Here is a 22,970-nt window from a genome sequence, read left to right as displayed (position 1 = left end):
CGATGGGGTAGGTGGTGGTGGCAGCCAGATAAAGAGGTGGCTGCCGAAATCTATGGAGAAGGAAGTGGAAAAGAAGCAAGGTGGATGAGGAGGGAGGGCCCTTTTCATTTAAAGGGTAAATTTGTCTTTTCATTATAAATACGCGACCTTTTTAACTAACGAGAACCATTAACAAATAACAACCCCTTAGATTTGCGGGCATGCAGCCTACACGCAGTACACGGTCCCCTTTTGCGCTGAGCTCCACAAGTCCACATGTCCTCATTGTAATGTGTTTTTTATGGGTTTTGGGAAAATCATGTCCTCATCCATTACATCACCCGTCGATTGACTATTATTGAGCTACGAAGTATATAAATAAAAACCCAGTTTTCATTTAATAGAAAGTCAAAACTAAAAACCCAGTAATCTCGTCATCTTCCAAAACATCAAATCAAGTAAATTGTGAATTTTCTGGATCAAATAAGTGAGAAAATGGGCGCAGCAGGAGAAGGGTTTCTTGCAAAAGAATATGGTTATGTTGTTTTAGTGCTGGTTTTCTATTGCTTCTTCAATTTTTGGATGGCTTTTCAAGTCGGCAAAGCCCGCAAAAAGTATGCCTTTGTTTTTTTTTTACTTCAAATTTGACCTAAAGTGTTGCGGGTTTTGATTGTTTTTGATGGGGTTTTTTCTTTTAATTTTAGGTACAAGGTCTTTTATCCAACTCTATATGCACTAGAATCTGAGAACAAGGATGCCAAGCTATTCAATTGCGTTCAGGTTCACTAACTTTGAACAATTGTTGATTTTTTTTCATGTTGATTATTGTTAATCAATTATGAAAGGGGGGAGTTAATCGTTGATTTGATGATGATTATTGCAGAGAGGACACCAGAATTCATTGGAAATGATGCCAATGTTGTTCATTTTAATGATATTGGGAGGAATGAGGCATCCCTGTATTAGTGCTGGGCTTGGTATGGGTTACATTGTTACACGCTATTTCTACTTCACTGGCTACTCATCTGGTGATCCTCAGAAACGTCTTTCCATTGGGTAATGCCTCTTTTCTTTTGTCATTTTCAAATTGAGTGATAACTGAGAAGCCTCAAACAATAGGTGTGTATGCCATGTTCCACGCATACCTTGAGTTGATAAGGATGCTTAATTTGTTTTTGAAATTGTATATTCTGTTGTGTCATTGGTGTTTTCTAATTTTTAAATAGTTAAGAACTTAATTAGTGCTCTTGGAAGCATTCAAAGGACAAAGGAACACTTGTTTTTGTAGGCTTGTCCTCATCTTTCTGATTTGTAGGCTTGTAGCACTTTCAGGTATATTTAAAATATTTTGAGGAAAGAGGAGTGGGGGGATGTTCGAAGCTTCGATGCCTACATTTTTTAATGTCCTGATAGAATCATTGTTTTGGTAGTACTTGAGGGCCTATGCTGACAAGTGCAAGCTAGCTGAAAAATATATTATTTGCAATTAGACTAGAAGAAAACTTTCAAGTACAGGATTTTAATTATTTTTACTACGTATAAAAAATGGATTTCTTCACCAAAGGAATGGCTTGTTCCTTATGTCGGACTTGTTGGTTGCTCAACCAAACTAGCATGGGTTTCTTGTATTGAAGTTGTGACATTGCATAATATTTGTCGCCATCTGAACCAGAAAAGATACTGTTCAACCATATAACAGTTGAATTAGAATTTATAAAATGGTTAAATTGTGCAATCCTGTTTCTTTCCATCTTCTTTTTTATTTATTAATCAAGAGGAGCTGTTAATGGAAAATGGTATTTCACTGAAGTGTCACCTTGCCTATTTACTATTGCATGAAGAAGACCTAGGAGATTTTGTAGAGATGGGAATTGAGCTAGACGGATCTGGAGCTAGGTTAGTCAATTATGGAATACTAATGAGTTTCAGCTAAGCACCAAATACGAAAGGAAGAGGGACTCTTCAGTCTTCACCCTTTATTGGATTGTTATTATTCAAACGTCTTATAGTATTATGTAGTTGTTTGTAAAGAACTATCAAGTTAGCTAGTCTTTCCACATTCAGTTGTTTAACAGAGACACCCTTCCTGCAAGTAGAAGGGTTTATTATGGGGAAAACTTTCTATGCTTAATAACTGATTATGAGACTGGTCATTGTTGCCTATTTCAAGGGTCGAGCTTTCATTATTTTTAGGGATAACGTGTAGTGTCATTATAAATTGGTGTGAAACCATCTCACTCAAGTTTATGTTCATCATGCTGTTTAGTAAGAGCTCCATGAGAGGGTTGGATTGAGGATATTTATGTTACTTGAACACGACATTTATCCCAACATTGAGGATCATATCGTATATTCCACACTCATACATGGATATGGAAATTGATACTTGAGTACCTGACCCTTCAATTAGAACCATCAATATAGAAAATTTTCAGAAAGCCAGGATGCATGCCAGTTTGATATGGCCAGGTGGAATGGCACCAGACACTTAATTGCATTTGATAAATCATCTTGAACATCATATTTTGATGTTTTTGTGGGATTTATCCTGAACAAACCCAAGTCTGAGTAGTATAGGACAGTAAGTCGTGTCCTGGAATGGTAATAGATATGGAGTAGATATTTGTGAAGAATTAGCTTATTATGCCTTGTTGTACATTTATGCAAATTTCTACATAAACGGTTAGATTGTTGTAGTTGCAAGTTGAGAAGTGTTTGCAAACACTTTCAACTCTATTGTACTGCCTGAAACTAATTGTTGTATATTCTGCTTACAGGAAATTTGGTTTCTTTGCCTTGATGGGTCTGATGATTTGCACAATTTCTTTCGGAGTCCATCTTCTTATTGCATGAGAAGTTTGGTTTTCCTGCTATCTTCACACTTACTCAGTTACGCTTATGGTTTTGCTTTTGCTTTTGCTTTTGCTTTGTAACTTGATTGTTGATGTACAACTTTGTAACTGAAATTTAGATTGAAGCAGCTAGTTTCCTGTGTTGTGGACATGTTTATTCTAAAAGGCAACAGTTGCCAATAATTATGAAACAAACTCAAAATCTCTTCAACAGTTGAGCACCATATGCTTTCAAACCATTGCATTTTATGATTTTTATCTATTAAAATCCCTCAAGTAGGTTGTATTTGAACATTACTGAATAAAAATGGTCAGATGGTGGCAGTACAATTTAAAAGTTGAAGAGCAATTTATAGCGGTTTCTGTATTTGTGTGACATCACTTGTATCAAGAGAAGTTACAATATATATATATATAATATTCATAATCATAATCTGGATAAAATGTGGTAAAGGGCAGCTGCAACGTTGTTATATAACTCCTGGACTCGTGCAACATCCTTGTCTCTTGCAGCATAATCTAACTGCAGGTTGCATACAGAATAATGTTATAACTCTTGAAAGAAAGTTCGTTTTTGTTCTAACTTGCAAATGAAGACACAGTTTCCATGAATGTACCTTGGTAACATTGTTGAATAAATTAGCATAGAGCTTCCTGAGAAAAGGCCTGATGCTGCCCTCTTTGCTCTGAATAATAGTGTACAAGTCTTGTTTGAGGTATGAAGAATTCTTTCGTAATTCACGCTGTGCTTCTCTCCAAGATTCCGACTGAATCAGAGACTTTACGTCTAGTAAAGCCTGGGCGTGATCTCTGACCGTACTCTGAGCCTCTTCAACTGTTTGATCAGGGACTGTGATCCTCAACTCAAAACTGTTTGCAGTTTTATCACTCACTATTGCTTCTGTTGTTAAGAATAAGGAACTCATTACTGCTACGGCTCCCACTCTTCGGCTAATGCTGCAGGGCTCAACTTTTGGGGAATTCATCTTCAGACTAGGAGAACATATTGTGTACACTCGAGAATTATATTGTATGCTTGTTCCGACGACCAACGAAGCAACTAGTGCCATAGGGTAAACACTAAACAGTTTTCTGATGATCATTCATGTTACATTCTCTCTGGAAAATAAAATTGAACAATATCTGTTATCTTTCGGCTTACTATTATCATTCAAGTAAAAAGTAATGCATCTACAACAAGATTAACCACTCAAAGAATCACTCAGAACTCAGAAGCAAATCATCATTATAAGACAATAGTACAAGAAACTAATGGAGCATTTTGAATCCGATTAACCACTCAAACCAAACATTAAGTTTTACTTAGGTACGGATAATGATCATATACTCCATAACCACATAACTTTCGCAAATTATTAGCCACCCATCCTTCAAACTTCACCTTCCAACTAATTTGCGTAATAACTAATATATATTAAAACAGTAATAACCATGAATACTCATAAATAATTAGAGGGGAAATAAATCATGACTCTTTATATAATCTCTAATTAGATTGTTGTGTTAATTACTTAATTGGCAAGCGTGAAAACTCATATGCTAGCAATAGAAAATGAAAGGAGGAACTATCTTCCAGAGAGAGGAGAGAGGTAGAGAGTATTACCTTTAAAAATCGGGAGAAAAGCGATATTCAGAGCTTCCACAAAATGAACAAGTGAATTGAAGTGATACAGTATTGGGGCAAACAGGATAATACTTTGCTGAAATAATAAGAAAAAACAAAATTCCGGTTCGGATCGGATCGGGTCGGGTCGGGTCGGGTCGGGTTAAAAAATCCAACTTATAAACCTTACACAGTTACTCCCGCATATTCTCTCCTCCATTTCTCCCAAAAAAGCAATGGAGTCCGTGGTGCCGCCTCCATTAACACCAATCTCGAAGGTCTCAACACAAGCTATCGAAAAGGCTGTGAACGCTCTCCTAAAATGGAAATCCGCAAATTCCGATTCCCAAAAATCGCAACTACTCCCTTCCGATGAATTCCTTTACTTAGTCCTAACCCTCAACAAAATCCCACCCAAAAACCGCACTAATGCGCACAAAATCGCCCTTCCAAAGGCTCTTTACACGCCTGAAGCCGCCGAGTTTTGCCTCTTTGTTCATGACAGCGTTTCCAAAAGCGCTAAAGTGAAGGTTGAAGAAGGCGGGGTTCCTATTTCTAAGGTGATAAAGCTCTCGAAGCTGAAGAAGGATTACAAAGCGTTTGAGCAGAAGAGGAAGCTATGCGATTCTTTTGACATGTTTTTTGCTGATAAGAGGATTATCCCAGTTTTGCCGAATGCAATTGGAAAGCAGTTTTATCGTAAGAAGAAGATTCCGGTGCCGATTGAGTTGGGGAGGGGTAATTGGAAGGAGCAGATTGAGAGGGTTTGTAGTTCTGCAATGTTGTATTTGAGTACCGGGACTTGTAGTGTGATTAAAGTAGCCAAGGATTCAATGAGCCGGGATGAGATAGTGGCAAATGTGGCTGCGGCAGTGAGTGGTGTTGCTGATGTTGTGCCAAAGAAGTGGAAGAATGTGAGGGCGTTTCATTTGAAGTTTTCGGAGTCGTTGGCGCTGCCGGTTTATCAGAAGGTGCCGGAGTTGGGGTTGAAGATTGGTGGTGGGTTGATTAGTAATGCAGAAGAAAAGGCGGTGGTTGCAAAAAAGAAAGAGAAGAAGGAGAAGGTGAGTAAGAAGAAGGGGAGGATTAATGAGGTAAGGTATATGGATAGAGTTGAGACCGACGGGATGGTCAGCGGAGATGAGTCTGGGAGCGAAGTCGATGATGAGGAGGAGGAGAATGTTGAAGTGGGTGGGGATGAAACTGTTGGTAAGAAGAGGAAGAAACAAGTGTCAAATGTGGTGAAAGGTTTGAAAGAGAACAAGGATAAGGGTTTGGCAAAATCGACCGAGAAGAAACCCAAGAAACTCAAAGTTTAGGTACAATAATTTACTACTCCGTATATGCTGATGATTGATCATTCTATTCATGTTTGAACTAAATTTGATTATCAATTACTGATTGTGGAAGGATTTTGGCCTCAATGTTGACGTTTTAAGTTGTGTGTGTGTTAGATTGCCTTATGTGTTGGCTCAGATGTCACAAGTGACAACAATAAGGACTAAAGAAATAAGTTTTGTATCTTGGGCATATTATATATTCTTCACTGAAATATAATGTCTGTCATTTAGCGTACTTGGAATGGGTCTTGAGAAACCATTGTTGATAATATAATGTCTGTCATTTAGCGTACTTGGAATGGGTCTTGAGAAACCATTGTTGATAATATAATGTCTGTCATTTAGCGTACTTGGAATGGGTCTTGAGAAACCATTGTTGATAATATAATGTCTGTCATTTAGCGTACTTGGAATGGGTCTTGAGAAACCATTGTTGATAATATAATGTCTGTCATTTAGCGTACTTGGAATGGGTCTTGAGAAACCATTGTTGATAATATAATGTCTGTCATTTAGCGTACTTGGAATGGGTCTTGAGAAACCATTGTTGATAATATAATGTCTGTCATTTAGCGTACTTGGAATGGGTCTTGAGAAACCATTGTTGATAATATAATGTCTGTCATTTAGCGTACTTGGAATGGGTCTTGAGAAACCATTGTTGATAATATAATGTCTGTCATTTAGCGTACTTGGAATGGGTCTTGAGAAACCATTGTTGATAATATAATGTCTGTCATTTAGCGTACTTGGAATGGGTCTTGAGAAACCATTGTTGATAATATAATGTCTGTCATTTAGCGTACTTGGAATGGGTCTTGAGAAACCATTGTTGATAATATAATGTCTGTCATTTAGCGTACTTGGAATGGGTCTTGAGAAACCATTGTTGATAATATAATGTCTGTCATTTAGCGTACTTGGAATGGGTCTTGAGAAACCATTGTTGATAATATAATGTCTTAGAATAACCTTTAAGATAGTGCGCAATTTGGAGAGTGGGAAGGTTCCTCTACGAGATGGGCAAGTCTTATTTGTGGTTCAACTTCTCTCTGAACACCTTATACTCTTATAGATAGTTAAGCTAGAGTTGTTTGTCAAAAGTTGGGTAGAAAAGCAGTTCAACCAACGGGTCCATTTATGATGGATACAAGTAGAACTGTAGATTAATTGTTGGCTTTCCTGTAGGTATAAAAATAATATGATAGATTTCTCTCATAGTTTAGGTCGGTTTTCAGATGTTATATGGATAGTTGCATTGCCAAGAGGATTTTGTGCTTCACACTCAACAATTGGCCAATATTCACAAGCTCACTTACGATAATGTCTTAGGGAAAAGTAAGTGCCTAATGAGACGTAAGATGTTATCCTTGTGACCGAATTGTCTTCATAACTTTTTTTAGGTTAAGTTGTTGTTGATTGTAATTGATCAATCAAGTGAATTTGGTTTTTGTGCTGAGGAGCAATGAATTTAAGGAGCAAGATATACATACATTATGCATTATACATTATACATTATACATTATACATTATACATTATACATAGTCTTTGCAGATCTAGTGAATAAAGGTGTATGTTGTACACATTACACCCTGGAATATCGCAGGTTTAAAGTTGAACTCTGGTCCCCTTCAAATGATTATACTTGCAACTTGTCTATATACTTGGATATTTTGATGATTTTGTTCAGGATCCTGTAATGTCCGGCACATTATTATTGCTTTATTTCTCATATTGACTGCTCTTAATTAATCAATGTCTTGTTTATGCTATACTTATGGCTTCTTAAAATGTGTTGATTAATTTTCAACTTTGATTTTCTATTAGGAACACCAGCATTTTCAATCCCTATACGCGACCCATTCTGAAATCTCAAAGAAACGGGAAAACAAGGACAAACGAAAGGCTGCTAATTTAGACAAGAAAGCAGGAGGTTCAAAGAAGGTGGCTTCTTCTAAGTGATTTTTTAGCTCTTATGGATATGTCTGCTGATTTAGATATGTCTGGGTTTTTGCAGCTCAAAATTTTTGAGAAAATATGTTAACTATTTAGAAGAGAAATTTTGAGAAAACGTGTGGAGTAATTAATTGGAAATTCGCTCCTCCCCTTCAAATTATGTGTACCTTATTTTGGTGAGCCAGATCAAGTTCGTTATAGTTTTCTGTACATGCTTGCAAGTTGGGTTTTGGTTATAGTTTTCTTTTAAGAAACTTAAAGCTCAGTTTATGCGCATTAATTAATCTAATTAAAAATGCATCCCTTGGAACTGTCAAGATAATAAGGCTACAAATTGCAAATGTTTTCACTGTCAACATTTCAATTTATGTTGAACCACAAAATTAAAAATGTGTAACAGGTCATTTGTAATCCTTGAATGTTTAAAGGAAATAATGAAGAAAAGCCGAGAAGCCGGCAAGATAATAGCAATAGTTTTCTCAACTTCTAATAGCAGAGTATTTGTTACAACAATTTCAGTGACCAGTTTGTTTAAGAACTTGACTAAGTCTTACTCACCCAAAATGACTAAGAATTATGACACAAAAGCTACATAAATCCTGCAACACCTCGGAATATAAACTTCAGGTGAGCTACAAAATGTGTATTTGAACAAAAACTAGTACGGAGTAATTTAATGTTTAGAATTTCAAGGCATAAAGCCTCCCAGAAGCTGAGTTAGTAGTACTCAGAACATGCTGTAAGAAAAATACTAAACGATTTTATATTCACTTGCTTGATATGTGGAAGATGGGTTGACGTGGAACAAAGGACTATACTGTAACTTCAATCTGCAACTTTTTATAGGCAGATCTATGAGTACGTCTCAGTCCCGTGCTTCCCCAACTTCTGAACATCCTCAGGTGAAAGTATTTTAATATAGGAGACATTGTACACGAATGCCCTGTAGGACAAAATGACAGAGAAGAAGTAGCTTGTTATAAATCTAAAACAAGGAGGATTTGGGGGAAGAAACAAACAGAACAACAAAACAATATGAAAAAACAAGGTCAACAATTGGAACTCAGGATTCTACCAAACAGGTTAGGGCAAAGTTTAGAATTAGCAGAAATTATAAGAGAACAAGGGAGACGAGCAAACACCAGAGACTAAATCTAAAGAATAAGAGAAGAGAGTAATAGACTTGTGGATAGAATAAAACATGTACTGTAACAAAGAAGAGATTCAACGATCTTAGTATGAATGAAGTGGGCAGCAAAATGGTGTTTATTTAGAAATAAGCAGAAAAGATGATCAGATGACTTACTCCCATGGATCATCTCCAAGGAGAAGCACATCGTTCTCCCTGTCGACAAATACAAGCTGCCAGCCTGATCTCAGAGGGTCATCGAGCTTTCCCTCAATTCCAAACATCTGTCCCAGCTCCTCACGCAGCTCATGATAGCTGCTGAACCGGGATATGTCTAACGAACGCCCAACTGATCCAGATTTATACACCTGAAACCAAGAAATACCAAGAAATTACTGAATGGTACTTTGGAAAAAAGGAAAACAAATTTAAAAAGGATATTTTCATTTTCTTTACAACTCTATACCTTGACAAATGTTCTAGTTGGGGTCTGCAGGTCACCCTGCCCTTCACTGTGCAACTCGGGGGAGTTGCTATTACAACCATACATTGGGTTATGAAAACCTGATGGTATTGAGCATAGATCTGTATCATGTGATGAATTGCGATAAGTGGTAGGCATTGTCATAGGCAATACCAGCCCAGAAGAATCAAGATTAGCACCAAATACATTGTGATTCTGCACATCTAAGCTACAGTTTCCAGTCTCCAAGGAAGCATCTTTTCCAGGGTATGGTGGTAATGAAACAGCATCCCCAAAGGCATTAATGGGTGTATATGAATTCAATGATACCATGGGATGTTGGGAAGTCTGTTCATTTAACATCGTGTGATTTACATTTGACATGTCAGACAAACTACTAATTCCTTCAGTACGTGTGGAAGACATCATGTTTTGTACAGGAGACTGAGAGGGGAGCTCAGCATTTGCAGTGCTAGTGTCTGCTTTTCCAAGTGACGATGACATAGTATGATGTTGCTGCCTGCTTTGCATTTCATTATTCGATAGTGAATATGCTTCAGAACCACATAACTGCTGATTTGCTAGTCCCTCGTTCTGTTTGAAGTACTCCTGTGGGAGAATCCGCTGAGGAAGAGGAAGGTTATCCTTTGAAACTTGAGACTGCCCTTGCAAGAGCTGTTGAGCAATTGATGGGTGAAACAGTTGCTGCTGCTGCTGCTGCTGCTGTTGCAACATAGGAATTTGACCAGTTGACTGTTGGAGATATTGTACAGGGTGTTGAAACTGCATCATCTGTGGATTCAAGACATCACTTCCTCTTAAATTCTGAAAATTGGATGATAACAATGCTTGGTATTGCTGATTCTGATTTCCAAGTGGAAGCAAATTGTCAGCTCTTGTCTGCATCCAAGGAAACATTCCGAGGGATTGGAAATTCATCGAATTAAGACCTTGTTCTCCACCCTGTCCTCTCAACCACATTAAGCTGTTCGCAGCATCATCTATATTATCTGCAAGATGAAATACAGACTCTCTTAAAAATTCAAAACCTAATCCTTTTCATTTTTCATTAAGCAAGAAGCGACGCCAATCCCCCAGCAAAACCTGACAATGATGAAGTACCAGCATGCCACGGTCTTTTGAGCCTCAGGGGAAAAAGAGACGGATACATGGGGAAGGTCGTCAAAGGCTCAATTTCCCATAATGACACTCGTGGTTGCCTCTCACCAGCAGTTGATTCATCCCAACCAACCTGCACATAAACACCCAATTGAAAAATATAAGATAATCAAATACAAGTTGTACGTTAAAAGTTTTATCATGATATCTTGAACTATTTGACTACAGAACAAAATCTTGAGAAAGCATTGTAAAGGCAGCAGTAGAGGGTCATGAAAAATAGTAACAGCGGTTCGAAGAGGTTGTGAGCTTAAGCGATCTGAGCGATGCGGGCAGCACAAAGAAATATTAAATAATAAAGTTATATGGAAGAGAACTATGATAAATGTTGATAAACACAATCGTAATTCGGGAGGATTGGTTTTCTCCCAGATTTTTCTATAAGCACCCAATCCATTAGAATATACTAATCCGTTTCAGAAAAATGGTTAAACTTGTTTTTCTATGGTCTCCAATACACACTTTTGACCATCAATATCTCTATACTACATATTATAAAATTTTGATATTCTTAAAATACTCATTGAGACGATCAAGAAACAACCCGCATGATAATGTATTGATGTTTGTATGAGTGGTAACATTCGGTCAAAGCTTTCACAATTTGACCTCAAAAAGTTAAATATAACCATTTCTGTGTCAATCAGAGGGAGTAACAAGAGCCGGAAATAGAAGATGAAAGGAAGGTAGCTTTAATGTTATACTCTAGTAACAAAACAAAAGTGAGCAAATTGAAGTCTTTCTCATTCTAGAGTGATGATAAAATATTGTATGGATAGCTACTTCTGTCGTGCTCGTTAACCGAGGTTGCATACTCAAGAGCAGGAAATGCTTTGTTGAAAAAGTGAAATTGAGGAGAGTGCTTTGAGGCAGAAATCTAGAATCCAGTGGAACAAGCAACGGGCGAATCCAAGAACTACCCATGTTAGCAATGCAACAAAATGTTACTACATGGAAGATTTTCTACATTAGCAACCAAGAAACACCACATATCATGTATGCTTCCTCCGTCTTTTTTTACTTGCACCATTTGATGTTGATCAAAAAAATTTGGTGGGAGATAAGGAAATGAAGGATAGATGGAGGTTCTACTTTGATAACAACGGGGATCAAGGGCGCGATATTGGGGATACAAATATCCCTCGGGATATGGTTAACCTAGACTTTATGCGAATAATTCAAAAGAGAGAAGTCGAAATGGCACTGAAAAATATGGGACGGAAGAGGGCAGTGGGGCTCGATGGTATACCTATCGAAGTCTGGAGATGCTTGGGAGAGAGAGGGGTTGCAATGTTGCATTGTTAACAACTCTTTTCAACAATATTTGGGGAATTAATAGGATGCCATTAGAGTGGAGGAAAAATACTATCATCCCCTTGTATAAGAATAAGGGTGATGTCCAGGATTGTGTCAACTGTCGAGGAATCAAACTAATGAGTCATACTATGAAACTTTAGGAGCGGATTATTGACCAAAGATGGATTATTGTGAAAATTTCGGAGAACCAGTTTGGATATTTATGCCTGGGAGATGGACTATGGAGGCCATTCATCTTATAAGGCAACTAATGGAAAATTATCGGGATAAGAAAAGGATTTACATATGGTTTTCATTGATTTGGAGAAAGCGTATGATAAGGTACCAAGGGAAATTCTTTGGTGGGCATTAAGTAGGAAAGGAATTTCGAGGAAATATATTGATGTCATCAAGGACATGTATGAGGGGGTTAGCACGAGTGTGAGAACTAGTGTTGGTAAGACCGAAGAATTCTCCATTACGATTGGAGTGCATCAAGATGGTCATGGACGAATTGACGAGGTCAATTCAAGATAGTATACCCTGGTGCATGATGTTTGCGGACGATATTGTATTGATTGATGAAACTAAAGGAGTAGAAAGTAAGTTGGAGTTATGGAACCTCGGGGTTTTAGGTTGAGTAGAAACAAGACGGAATATATGGAGTGTAAGTTTAGTGGAGTACAAGACAAAGAGACGGGGCGATTACCTTAGATGGGAAAATTGTCCAAGGCTTTGAAAAATTTCGTTATTTAAGATCTATTATCCAAAAGGATGGAGAATTGGATGGCGATGTGGCTCATAGAATCAAAGCAGGTTGGTTGAAGTGGAAAGGTGTCACGGGGTTCCTATGTGATCCAGGCATGCCCCAGAGATTGAAGGGAAAATTTTACCGCACGGCAATTCTGCCAGCTTTGTTATACGACACGGAATGCTGGGCAGTGAAACAATGTCACGTGCATAAGATGAATGTAGAAGAGATGTGCATGTTACGTTGGATGTGTGGGCATACAAGAAAGGATCGTTTGAGGAATGAGATTATTAGGGAGAAAGTAGGGGTTGCACCGATCGAGTTTAAGATGATGGGCAGCCCCAGTCTTGACATTTTGGGGTGCTAGGCGAAATAAAGGTTTAGGGCCCCTTCCAATATGATATGTAGATAACTGAAATATATCGTTTCACTATGAAAAGAAAGACGCATAAAAAATTTCGTCCAAGTCACTACACATTCAAATTCAAATCAACAAAAAATTTACTTGATTACTAGATAGTTAATATGCATATATACGTTTATTATTTGATCCATAAAATATAGATTTATTTGTAGCGAGAGAAATATTAGTATCAACATCGTCCATATTTTTCTTAAACACAGTGCTAACATTAAAATGGGAGTTTAAATAATTTGAAAAATTACATATACCCAATATTATGAATGTGAAATTTGAAAAATACATTTACACAATATTATGAATGAGAAATTTATTAGTCTCTGAAAAATAAAAGTAAATTAAAAAAAATACACAAATTAGAAAGTAAACAAAAAAAAATTGAATGAACAAGATCAAAGGGAAAAACTTAGCAGGCAACAAGGGTCGAACTCGCGACCCCGCGCCAAATTGGGTACTCTCACACTAAGTTACCACTGAACTAAAGGTAGATGTCAATTGTTTAATGCGTTATTTATCTTTTATATAAATATACTGTACCGATTTTCATTTTGGGCCCCTTTTCGTCTTGGGCCCTAGGCGGTTGCACTCCCCGCCTACCCTCAGGGCTGGGGCTGATGATGGGAAATCGTTTAAGATGGTTTGGACATGTAATCAGAACATCAAGTGATGCCGCGGTTAGGAGGATAGAAGGGTGGCAAAGTGATAAAATTACAAGGGGTAGGGGAAGACCTAAGAAAAATTGGAGGAAGGTGATTGAGCACGACATGAGCTTTCTTGGGATTGAGGAGAATATGGCATTGGATAGGACAGAGTGGAGGGAGAGAATATACATTGATGACTTCATTTGACTTATACAGCTTCTATTTTTCTGTTACTTTTTTATAAATTTATTTAAAAAATAAATACCTGCTATTTTGAAATGTACTTATTTTACTTATACATTTATTTTAAACTTCACTTATTTTTATTATCTCTTATAATATTTTTTCTGTAATATATATATATATATATATATATATATATATATATATATATATATATATATATATATATATATATATATATATATTCCTCTTATCTTACTTTCATTAATTCCTTGTTTTTTTATTTTTTTAACTTCCCGCTCCTTTCTGGTTTGATTGGTGACAATGACGATCTAGGATGCTCGGACTCGCCGGACAACCCCGCCGTACCGGTGTCTACACGACACGACGCGGGTACGGACACGGAATCCGGACCCGACTCGCTATGGAGAAAATGGACTCGTCTTAGGGTTTTGAAAACCTAGATCTGAAAATAGAGCCCTGAAATTATGGATGTGGAGACCGAGACCTTAGGGCTTTTGGTCGCCTGAGAAACGCGAGCTCAATAGGATATTCGTCGGCTGGGTTGATGCTCTTGAATATGGCAGACAGACTCCATGGAAGTCGACCTCCATGGAAGTCGATAGGTTTAGGTTTTTAAATTTTTTAAAAAAAAATAAGAAAGCAGTCTTGGGAGTTGGGAGTTGGGACAGGTGTGGACAACTGTTAGCTACAGTCTCCTCTTTAAAAGTGAATTAAAATAATAATAACATGGGATAATGGGCTTGCCAGCTGTTCTTTTTATTTATTTTTTAATTTTTAATTTTTTATTAACTTTTGATATTCCTTCTGAGAAACCCCACTTTCTTATTTATGGGAAAAGAAACCATGTTTAATGTACTGATTTCAACTTTCAAAATATTCAATTTTTATTATTTTTTAAAATCACAAAAAATATTAAATATTAATACAGTAATTATAAATATTTAAATAAATAAAATTAATATTTTTTTAATGGTTGTCGTGTCCCCGAGTCCTTATCTGAATGTTGGACACTTCTAAAACGTGTCCCCGAGTCCTTGATTATAAAAAAGTTCAGGTCCGGACACCCGCACCCGAGTCCGAGCATCCTAGATGACGATCTCCTACGACGAATCATGTTAGCCGACCCCAAAACATTTTGGGACTAAAGCCTTTGTCGTCGTTGTTGTTGTTGTACCATTTGATGTTTCACACTTGCTAATGCAAATCTTTAGCCATTAATATCTCTAATCATACATTAGTTTTTTTTTTTTTTTTGAGGGATAATCATACATTAGTTAAAATTATAAAAAGTTGATATTTTGAAAATAAAATATCGAGACGAATCTAACAAGATCTCACATGACTATATAATTCATTGTGTATAAATCACAAACGATTGATAAAAGAGAGTGTGTAAATAATGTAAAATTGGAAATGGTGCAACAAAAAAAACGAAGGAAGTATAAGAGAAGCAAATCTAAGAAATGGAAAATCGTCTTTCTCCTCATGTAGAAAATATTTGAAACGAACATAAATGGATGGGAAGTTAGTCTTCAAGCAGATTAAGATGCAGAATATTAACCAACTAAAAAGTATAGATGATACCTTCACGGATCTCCAATGAGAATTTGGCCAACGAACAGAATCCAAGTCGCTAATTCCAGTGATTGTACCCATGTACCTGCAAAGTATGAGGGTGAAGCAATTAGACATCTACAATGCAAAAAACACAATAATGAGCAACATAAACAAACAATATTGGAATCAAATTGCAAGAAATCTAGTGATTTGATCTTGTGAATTGGATTGCAGCATACAGATTCAGTAATCCTATAGAATTGCAGTTGGAAATGCTTTTCCACGATGACATCATGCCATGTTGGCAATTCATAGTAAGTGTACAACAATAGAACAAAGAACTTCAGATGGAACAAAAGGGATACAAGTATACAACATTGCTTGCATACACTCGTAGGAAGAAACAATGTGGTGTAGGAGAATTTTCATCTCAAGGAAATACCGACTTATAGTAAGCAAGGCCCAGGCTTCAGAATGAGGGCATGTCAGACATACTCCATGGTATCAAAAAAGCATTCAATAAAAAAGAAATGCTTTATCAAAATTTAAATATGCTTTCTTGCTGTAGACTAATCATTAATACATCTGTAACTGTGGGAAACAACCACAATATAGGTGTAACATATATGCATATCTCACCTCCGAACACTTGATTCTTCGGTCTCAAACAGCATACGAAATCGCATCCCAACAGAAACACGTGTGTGATACACAGCTTTAACATATTTCGACAAAGGTATGATAAACTCAGATGGGCTTGCCCTGAAAACAATTATAAATATGATGAGAATGAAGGGAAAAAGAAAGCCTAACCCGCACAAAAGGTTAAAGAAATTCAAAAAAACAACCAGGGAAAACCAAGAGTAAGGAAAACAAATCAGTAATGATATGGTACTGACCTTGGGTTAAAGAAGACGGTAAAACAACTATTAGTATTAGCAGCATGAGCTGCAGCTGCTAGAAGTCCTATATGCATACTGTCACTTGATAAAACAGATGAAGGCATCACAGTTTGAGGTCGAGTGGCCCGGCGAATTCCCAGAAGCAGTTGGTTCTTCTCATTCCTAAGTTCAGATGTGCGTTTATGATGGGATTCCATAAATAAAACTGAGGCACTAAATAGACCTTGGATACTCCAAGAAAACAAGAAAATATATTACCATATAAACAGAACAGAATCTCCGGCAACAAGCCTTTTAGCACTGACAAAGACACTCCACCCTGTAGTCAATAGGTGCCTTTTGGGCTGTCCTGCATAAGAAAACATTAAATTGTTAAATAAAGATAGTATAAATACACTATATTAACTTCTCGTAGTAGAAGGTCATACAAATTAGATGTATCAAAAGTTCAAAACACTGGAAAATCAAGTATATACATGCTTGCACACAATTTTAGGGGAAGTAGGGGTAGAAAGGTTGATAAATCAGTTAAGCATCAGCTACTATAACTATGACAAGCCTGCATGAAGCGGATACCATATTATAATCCAAAGGTATCTAACATTATTCTAACTAGATGTGCTTTTCTGTCCTCCAATCCCTGACAAAATTCAAGAAACTGTCTCTCCACTATTACCTCGAACTAGGTAGAGGATATGATTTTCAGTCTTCCAAAACTCCGGCATTAAAGGGTTCATATTAGTTGGTGGATAGTGATGGTTGATCAAAAAATTGCCTACACTAGTAAACTAAAAGGAGCAAAGTTTAAAGTAGACCAAGAAAAGGGAACTAGCATAACCTTGCGTGTGGGATGACATAACCACAAAATTTCTGCGCATGTTCCATAAAAAACTCATGAAACACAATCCTACACGAAGAGAACTAAGAGAAAGTTCGTATACAGGACAAAGGCACGAAGTTCATTGACTTAGACATGGTAAAAAAACATAAAGCAGGGATACAAAAATGAGAAACTTTTTACAAGACAATAATGAAGCGACGAAATTTCTCCTTTTTACGTACTCCCTCTGTCCCGGAATACTCGACCCGGTTTGACCGGCACAGAGTTTAAGGGACTTGAATTGACTTATTTAATTTAATAGGTAGTAATTGATAGTGGGGTATTATTTTAATGTAGTTAGTGGGAAATGTGTGAAGGGGTGGGGTTGGGGGAGAGTAGGGGTTGCATTTTTAATTATTTTTTGTATGGAGTAGGGGGTAGGTGGGTTAATAGGGGTGGAGTGAGAAATAATATAATATTGTTAGAATATTTCCATTTTTAGAAACAGGTCAAGTATTAAGGGACGGCCCGATAAGGAAAACAGGTCAAGTATTCCGGGACGGAGGGAGTAATTTTATATAAAAGAAAAAGATGTATCCATGTACCCACAGAAGTATTAGGAGAGCTCCCAAAACCAAACTTATAACATAAGATAGAACCTGATTTATTAAGATAAGGCGTGCGAAATTACAAAAGCCTCATTATCAATAACCACGTCTTCTACATACCAAGTTGAAAAACATTGGTTTTCGATTGAGGAAACAAGTCTTTGTAGTATCCAAAGTTTTTTTTTTCTTTTTCACGCATAAGATTATTAAAAGTATTCATCCTTTTTCAGGGGATACTTAATCTCCGTGGAGATAAAACTTTGAGAATTCTTTGTTGAAAATACCAAGATCAGTAAGTTCTTCAGTGTTGTAAATATTTAACAAATCCTACTGTGCTGAACTCTGAATTCCTTAGCAAACCTTATCATCGGTATATTAATGATAATATATGTAATCCAGTGTTAGAGCTTGAGTTTACATGGTCTCTTGTATATACTGCATGTTAAGCTTTACCAAACTCATGCAAGAACTAACTTCCTTTTCTTGAAGGTAAGAACTACCTACCTAGTAACGTACCACAAGGTGATCATTGTTTTCTATTCCTTCGGATCACTAAGCTATGAAATGATTCAGCAACAAAAGTCAAAGTGCATATGCCCAATGATGACTGAAAAGGGCAAGCAATAATATAACATTGCATTTTCCAAATAGCAGTCTTCGACATTAGGATGAATGTCAGATTTTTATATAAAAGAAATGATAAGTTCTCCATAGATTTAGCTTATGATTAATTATCCCACGCAGAAAACAGTAAAAAGAGTTATGTGGTAAAAAATCATCATCCACTCTTTGGAGGATAAAGGCTCCACTATGATTCTTCGACTTTCAACTAAAATGCAAGACATATTAAGAATAACTCAAATTTCAACATATCAAAATGTAGCTGAGCCCTGAAGCAACATCATTTGATGAACCCTCTGATCCTCCAAAACCAATTTGGTCACTATATCTTTCTCCCATCCAGGAACACTCTACCCTCAAGATTCCCTGGTAACACGAGTAACAATAACCAGCACGATAATCATCACTTCATCAGTTGAAACTATTTTACAACCAAAACTAGCATTCTACAAATAATCAGTCAATAGTTCATTCCACTAGGTCACAGCTACCAAAGTCAAAAAGTCAAATCAAGCATCAATGATTTTGACATCACCCTCTTAACCACTCTCCATTTACCAGATTGTCTCCTATACCAAGAAAAGTATAGAGTATAGATAAGTCCATGCAATCTACAAAAGGGAGCTAAACAAAGGTTGGTGAGGCCTATAAATTTCCCTTCCTTTACATAGTTTTTTTTTGTTTTTTTTATTATATAGTTCAAAAGCCAACCCATTCGCTATTTTACTCCAATGCTCATTTCTGTTCACAAATCACAGACCTGAACAAATGTCATTAAGTGGATCTATAAGAGCATAGTACTACGTCGGTCTAACTGGTCAGTTATCCTTCAGATTTGGATTCAACTTTTTAAAAAGCTTATGGTTAGCATCAAAAGACTTATTCAACAGATGGCCACCGTCTTCAGACATCCTATGTCAGCATTGGAGTTTTTGTTCCAACGAAAATTACAATATAGGCTCACCTCTTAACGTGTTCACGGGATTTTTAAGGCGGGACCTAAATAACACTACACGTTCTCCATAAAATGGGGAACTCTACTGATTCCAATATATTCAGCAGCCAAACACTTCAACACATACATGTTAACATGACTCCACCCAAAATCATATATGGTTAGAAGACTTAGAACTATCTTAATTTTGCTTCTGTATTTACTACCCCTTGAATTACAACTTTGAAACTCCATGCTTTTCCTTGTATTCACTGACAAGACTGATAGTCAGTCCTTGAGAGAGATTAAAACTTAACCAAGTTTCAAAAAATTCTTCAGTTATCATGATTTCGTGAAGCAACAAGCAAAAGGCGAATTGTGTATTTTTATGAAGGCATTCATCACAATCAAATAAATGCAGCAGGAAGCCCTTCAGACATGGCTAATAAGCACATAAATCGTTGGTAAAATGTATGAGACGCTGCAAAGTGGTAATAGCCTACAAATGACGCACTTGCATTATGATTATGAATCTTTATTCTATAAGGGAACGCCTAAGGTCGTTGATTTTTTGGTGTCCCCTATGAAATACCTATTATAACCTATGGAAAGAAAAATAAATTCATCTACTTTTTAGAAAATGATCATTACAAATAAAAAATATAGAATTTTTCCATTTATCTAAGCAACTACATACTTTGTACGTTCTTTGTTTCATAAAATTACAAAATTCATATAAAATGTCACGCGTGCATCGTGTGCATAATCACTAGTTGTCTATATCAGAGTACCTTAAACTGTAAAGGAATGTAGGAAACTAGCATCTTACTCCGCAAATAGCAAGACTTTGTACCAAATATAGCAGGTACATATTCTATCATGTAAGTATGTAACTGGACCCACTATCTAGGTGCTTCATGGTGGTCAACATATAGTTGCATCCCAAGGAAAACCTTTCACCAATGTAGATCTTAAGCTTCATAATACAATTTCTAGTACTCAATCCTAATAACAGTCTAACCTTGTTCCCATACACACCTCTTCCTTCTCACCAGTTACATACTGGGCACAATGTCTGGGACAAGGTAAGAATTATTATACTTCGGACAGCAAAATAAAACTGCATCAAAATACTCTTTCCTTCACAGACAGGTGTGCTGAAACTGATGAATGGTTTATATGCTTCCAGCAGTATAATTGATGATGAAGTATAGGGGAAAATAGAATCACACATTCACACATGCCTGGAAACTTCCTCCATTACTCCTCCCCTTATTGATCACCATCAAGAAAAATTATAAGGATAGCAGTAATAGCTAATTAGGCCAGTGATAGCGACAGTATCCACAAAGAGTAAAGGAGGAAAGTAATGAGTTGGTTTTATCCAATTTGTTTTCTTTAGGAAGTGATGAGTAGAAAAGCGCTAAATGTTTTCTACAGATGCTGGCACAGTGACACAGGTGGCTTCGAAAGTACAATACATTACAGTATAACTTGAGTGATAATAATGTTATTTATAATATCAAACTCACTAATGTAAAGTTAATTCAATATAAGAAGGAAGCATATACCTCGAAAAATATGTCTAAACTTCCACTCGACATCATGCAGATCCCTAGCAACCAGCTCTTGAGCAGGTGGCTGCTGAGAATAGTCCTATAGGATTTTTTTAAAAGCAAATATTATAAGGATTAAAAAAAAGAGAGAAGATTTAAGTAGAACATAACAGGAAGCACAGACGCTACCAGTGGAGGAAAAACTTTCTCAGCTGCACGACGAGGTACAGAAAACCCTCCATGAGTACTTGTGTCACTGGCTGTCAATGTTTTGCAGAAGTAATTGGTGGGCTGCCTGCTAGGGATCCCAAAATCTGCAGGTAGATAAATGTCCTTTTGTTCTTGCTGCACACATGAATCAAACATGTTAATGGTTTTGCTATGTAACTGATCATGCAACTTAATCATATCAAGTATAATAAAAGAAATTACCGGACTCAGCGGCTGCAAAGTCATTTGGGCATAGACTTCGTCTGTCTCAACGTCAGCCTGAAATCCCAAACAAACAAACCTCAGTCTAGCTCTTGATTTCCTACTGAGAGCTTCCCGCTCTGCCGCAATATGTTTTTCTTTGCCATTACTAAAGCATAGAACAAAACTTTTAACACAATATTCAAGTACAGGAGCAAAAGACAAACATGCATCGTGACATTGTGAAGTTGGCAGATCAACTGTGCTGGCAAGCTGGGGTAATTCGGTATCTGCCCATCAACATCTCTATTGGTAGTGGCAGCAACCTAAATTCCAATAATCAAAGTTACAAGCTGCAAATTGATGACCTTAAACATAAATTCCCAAACAAATGAATATCATGGTTACAGTTAAACCTGCTCACTATGACCCTGAGGGAAGTAGACGACACGGCTGCCGGCAGTCGGTAGGCACACAAGAGGGCCAGCACAAGCATGCCATAGTTCAGAATTCAAACACTTCTTCTCACCCCCTATCATAATCCCATTCAAACATATGATCAATACACAAATAAAGCAATTATACTACTTTCTATATACCCTAAAGATCTCTAAACAAGTATATATACATCTTAAAAACAGTATAATCTAACTAAATTAAATAAAAACATATATAAAATTCATAATAAACTAAAAAAGCAAAAGATTAGATTAGGTAGTGAAAAATACCTTCATTACCTTGCTGACCCAAACCTGAAGTTGAAAGCTTCATATCCCACTTAAAACTAATCTGGGTAAAAGGCTAACTCAAACAATCCTTACTAATATGCAATAACTTAATAATCTCCCACTTCAACATACCCAATAATTGAAAACCCTTACTTCCCATAAAAACCCTTTTCCTTCTAATTGCAACCACATTCCATTCCTTCATTAGTATACTTCAAATTTACTACCCTAGAACTACATAAATCTCCTAAAATAGGGTCAAAACCCCCACATTTCAGTAAACTAAAACAAACCCACATCAAATTAATCAAAACCCACCTCAAAATCACTCCTTAAACCATCACTTTACTAGATAACCCACTTCATCAAAGTAGTAAACCCAGCTTCTACTCTCTCTTTTTTTAACCAAAAATAGCAGTTTTCTTTTTAGCTAGCTCAATAAAATGAAAGCACGAGTTTCAAAACATGATGAAACTGAAACCCCATCAAACATAGAAAAAAAAACTCCCACTTTTGTTTTTTTTGTTTCTGGGTTTTTTCTTAATTTTTTTGGGTTTTTATTTATTTATTAAGGAAGCAAGAAGAAGGTTTAATGGAGTAAGCACCCGACCAAAATCGACCTGAGCAGTGCAGTAGTATGAGCAGAGGAGAGAGAAAAAATATGGAAGAAAGGATGAAGAAAGAAGAAGAAGAGAGAAGGGTGGGGATATTTTTGGTAGTAAAAAAATTAATTAAATATAATTATATAAAATAAAATAAAAAATGAAATTCACAAATTTGATTTGAAAGAGGGAGGAGAGAGAGAGTGCATGTTTATGGAAAAAGGGGAAATCAGAGCCGTAGGAAGAGCCGTACGCAGTAAATCGTGACCGTGTATTGGGTTGCTGATGCTTCCGCACTGATATGACAGCAAGCATGTGCCCCCATCCTTCAGTGGTCGTTGTCAGAAAGAGGGTACGGATTTTTGCCCATCAAAATACCATTATCAAATTAT

General features: G+C 36.7%; 4 protein-coding genes across 6 annotated transcripts; 2 read left to right on the top strand and 2 right to left on the bottom strand.

Moving 5' to 3' along the window:
* Positions 1-283: 283 nt before the first annotated feature.
* LOC110793605 (uncharacterized) lies at positions 284-3,049 on the top strand. The gene is made up of 4 exons (XM_021998497.2): positions 284-593; positions 684-759; positions 863-1,035; positions 2,757-3,049. The coding sequence occupies exons 1-4, from the start codon at positions 475-477 to the stop codon at positions 2,830-2,832; spliced, it is 444 nt and encodes a 147-aa protein (XP_021854189.1). The 5' UTR covers positions 284-474; the 3' UTR covers positions 2,833-3,049.
* Positions 3,050-3,075: 26 nt separating this feature from the next.
* Positions 3,076-4,596, bottom strand: LOC110793604 (psbQ-like protein 3, chloroplastic). Its single transcript, XM_021998496.2, has 3 exons — positions 4,456-4,596; positions 3,449-3,950; positions 3,076-3,354 (listed from the first exon to the last, which is right to left on the bottom strand). Exons 2-3 carry the CDS (start codon positions 3,932-3,934, stop codon positions 3,259-3,261), a joined length of 582 nt encoding a protein of 193 aa, XP_021854188.1. The 5' UTR covers positions 3,935-3,950; positions 4,456-4,596; the 3' UTR covers positions 3,076-3,258.
* Positions 4,597-4,691: 95 nt separating this feature from the next.
* Positions 4,692-7,962, top strand: LOC110793603 (uncharacterized). The gene is made up of 2 exons (XM_021998495.2): positions 4,692-5,774; positions 7,624-7,962. Exon 1 carries the CDS (start codon positions 4,692-4,694, stop codon positions 5,772-5,774), a length of 1,083 nt encoding a protein of 360 aa, XP_021854187.1. The 3' UTR covers positions 7,624-7,962.
* Positions 7,963-8,187: 225 nt separating this feature from the next.
* On the bottom strand, positions 8,188-22,714 carry LOC110793602 (auxin response factor 8). 3 transcript variants are annotated; one of them, XM_021998492.2, is made up of 14 exons: positions 21,977-22,714; positions 21,665-21,780; positions 21,476-21,574; positions 21,270-21,326; positions 21,027-21,182; positions 20,853-20,937; positions 16,557-16,647; positions 16,296-16,460; positions 16,036-16,158; positions 15,424-15,499; positions 10,449-10,596; positions 9,348-10,354; positions 9,059-9,249; positions 8,188-8,695 (listed from the first exon to the last, which is right to left on the bottom strand). In XM_021998492.2, the coding sequence occupies exons 1-14, from the start codon at positions 22,017-22,019 to the stop codon at positions 8,605-8,607; spliced, it is 2,448 nt and encodes an 815-aa protein (XP_021854184.1). In that variant the 5' UTR covers positions 22,020-22,714; the 3' UTR covers positions 8,188-8,604. The 3 variants fall into 3 exon arrangements, with proteins under 3 accessions (XP_021854184.1, XP_021854186.1, XP_021854185.1); XM_021998494.2 differs by having other exon boundaries at positions 10,467-10,596; positions 21,977-22,697; XM_021998493.2 differs by having other exon boundaries at positions 21,986-22,697.
* Between the last annotated feature and the right edge of the window lie 256 nt (positions 22,715-22,970).

This window comes from Spinacia oleracea, chromosome 4, assembly GCF_020520425.1.
Source record: "Spinacia oleracea cultivar Varoflay chromosome 4, BTI_SOV_V1, whole genome shotgun sequence".
Classification (NCBI taxonomy): Eukaryota; Viridiplantae; Streptophyta; class Magnoliopsida; order Caryophyllales; family Amaranthaceae; genus Spinacia; species Spinacia oleracea.
Note: the sequence above shows the minus strand (reverse complement) of the source record. Positions and strands in the feature narration are given on the sequence as shown.

Bases quoted from the DNA above. Each gene is read 5' to 3' on its own strand.
- LOC110793603 (XM_021998495.2), top strand. From the start codon at position 4,692: ATGGAGTCCGTGGTGCCGCCTCCATTAACACCAATCTCGAAGGTCTCA.
- LOC110793604 (XM_021998496.2), bottom strand. From the start codon at position 3,934: ATGATCATCAGAAAACTGTTTAGTGTTTACCCTATGGCACTAGTTGCT. The intron at 3,355-3,448 runs GTACATTCATGG...TGCAACCTGCAG, and splicing joins TATTCAACAATGTTACCAAG to TTAGATTATGCTGCAAGAGA.
- LOC110793602 (XM_021998492.2), bottom strand. From the start codon at position 22,019: ATGAAGCTTTCAACTTCAGGTTTGGGTCAGCAAGGTAATGAAG. The intron at 16,648-20,852 runs GTATATGCTTCC...TTTCTTATGCAG, and splicing joins GTTTAGACATATTTTTCGAG to GACAGCCCAAAAGGCACCTA. The intron at 16,159-16,295 runs GTCAGTACCATA...AATTGTTTTCAG, and splicing joins ACCGTCTTCTTTAACCCAAG to GGCAAGCCCATCTGAGTTTA.
- LOC110793605 (XM_021998497.2), top strand. From the start codon at position 475: ATGGGCGCAGCAGGAGAAGGGTTTCTTGCAAAAGAATATGGTTATGTT. The intron at 594-683 runs GTATGCCTTTGT...TTTTAATTTTAG, and splicing joins GTCGGCAAAGCCCGCAAAAA to GTACAAGGTCTTTTATCCAA. The intron at 760-862 runs GTTCACTAACTT...TGATTATTGCAG, and splicing joins AGCTATTCAATTGCGTTCAG to AGAGGACACCAGAATTCATT.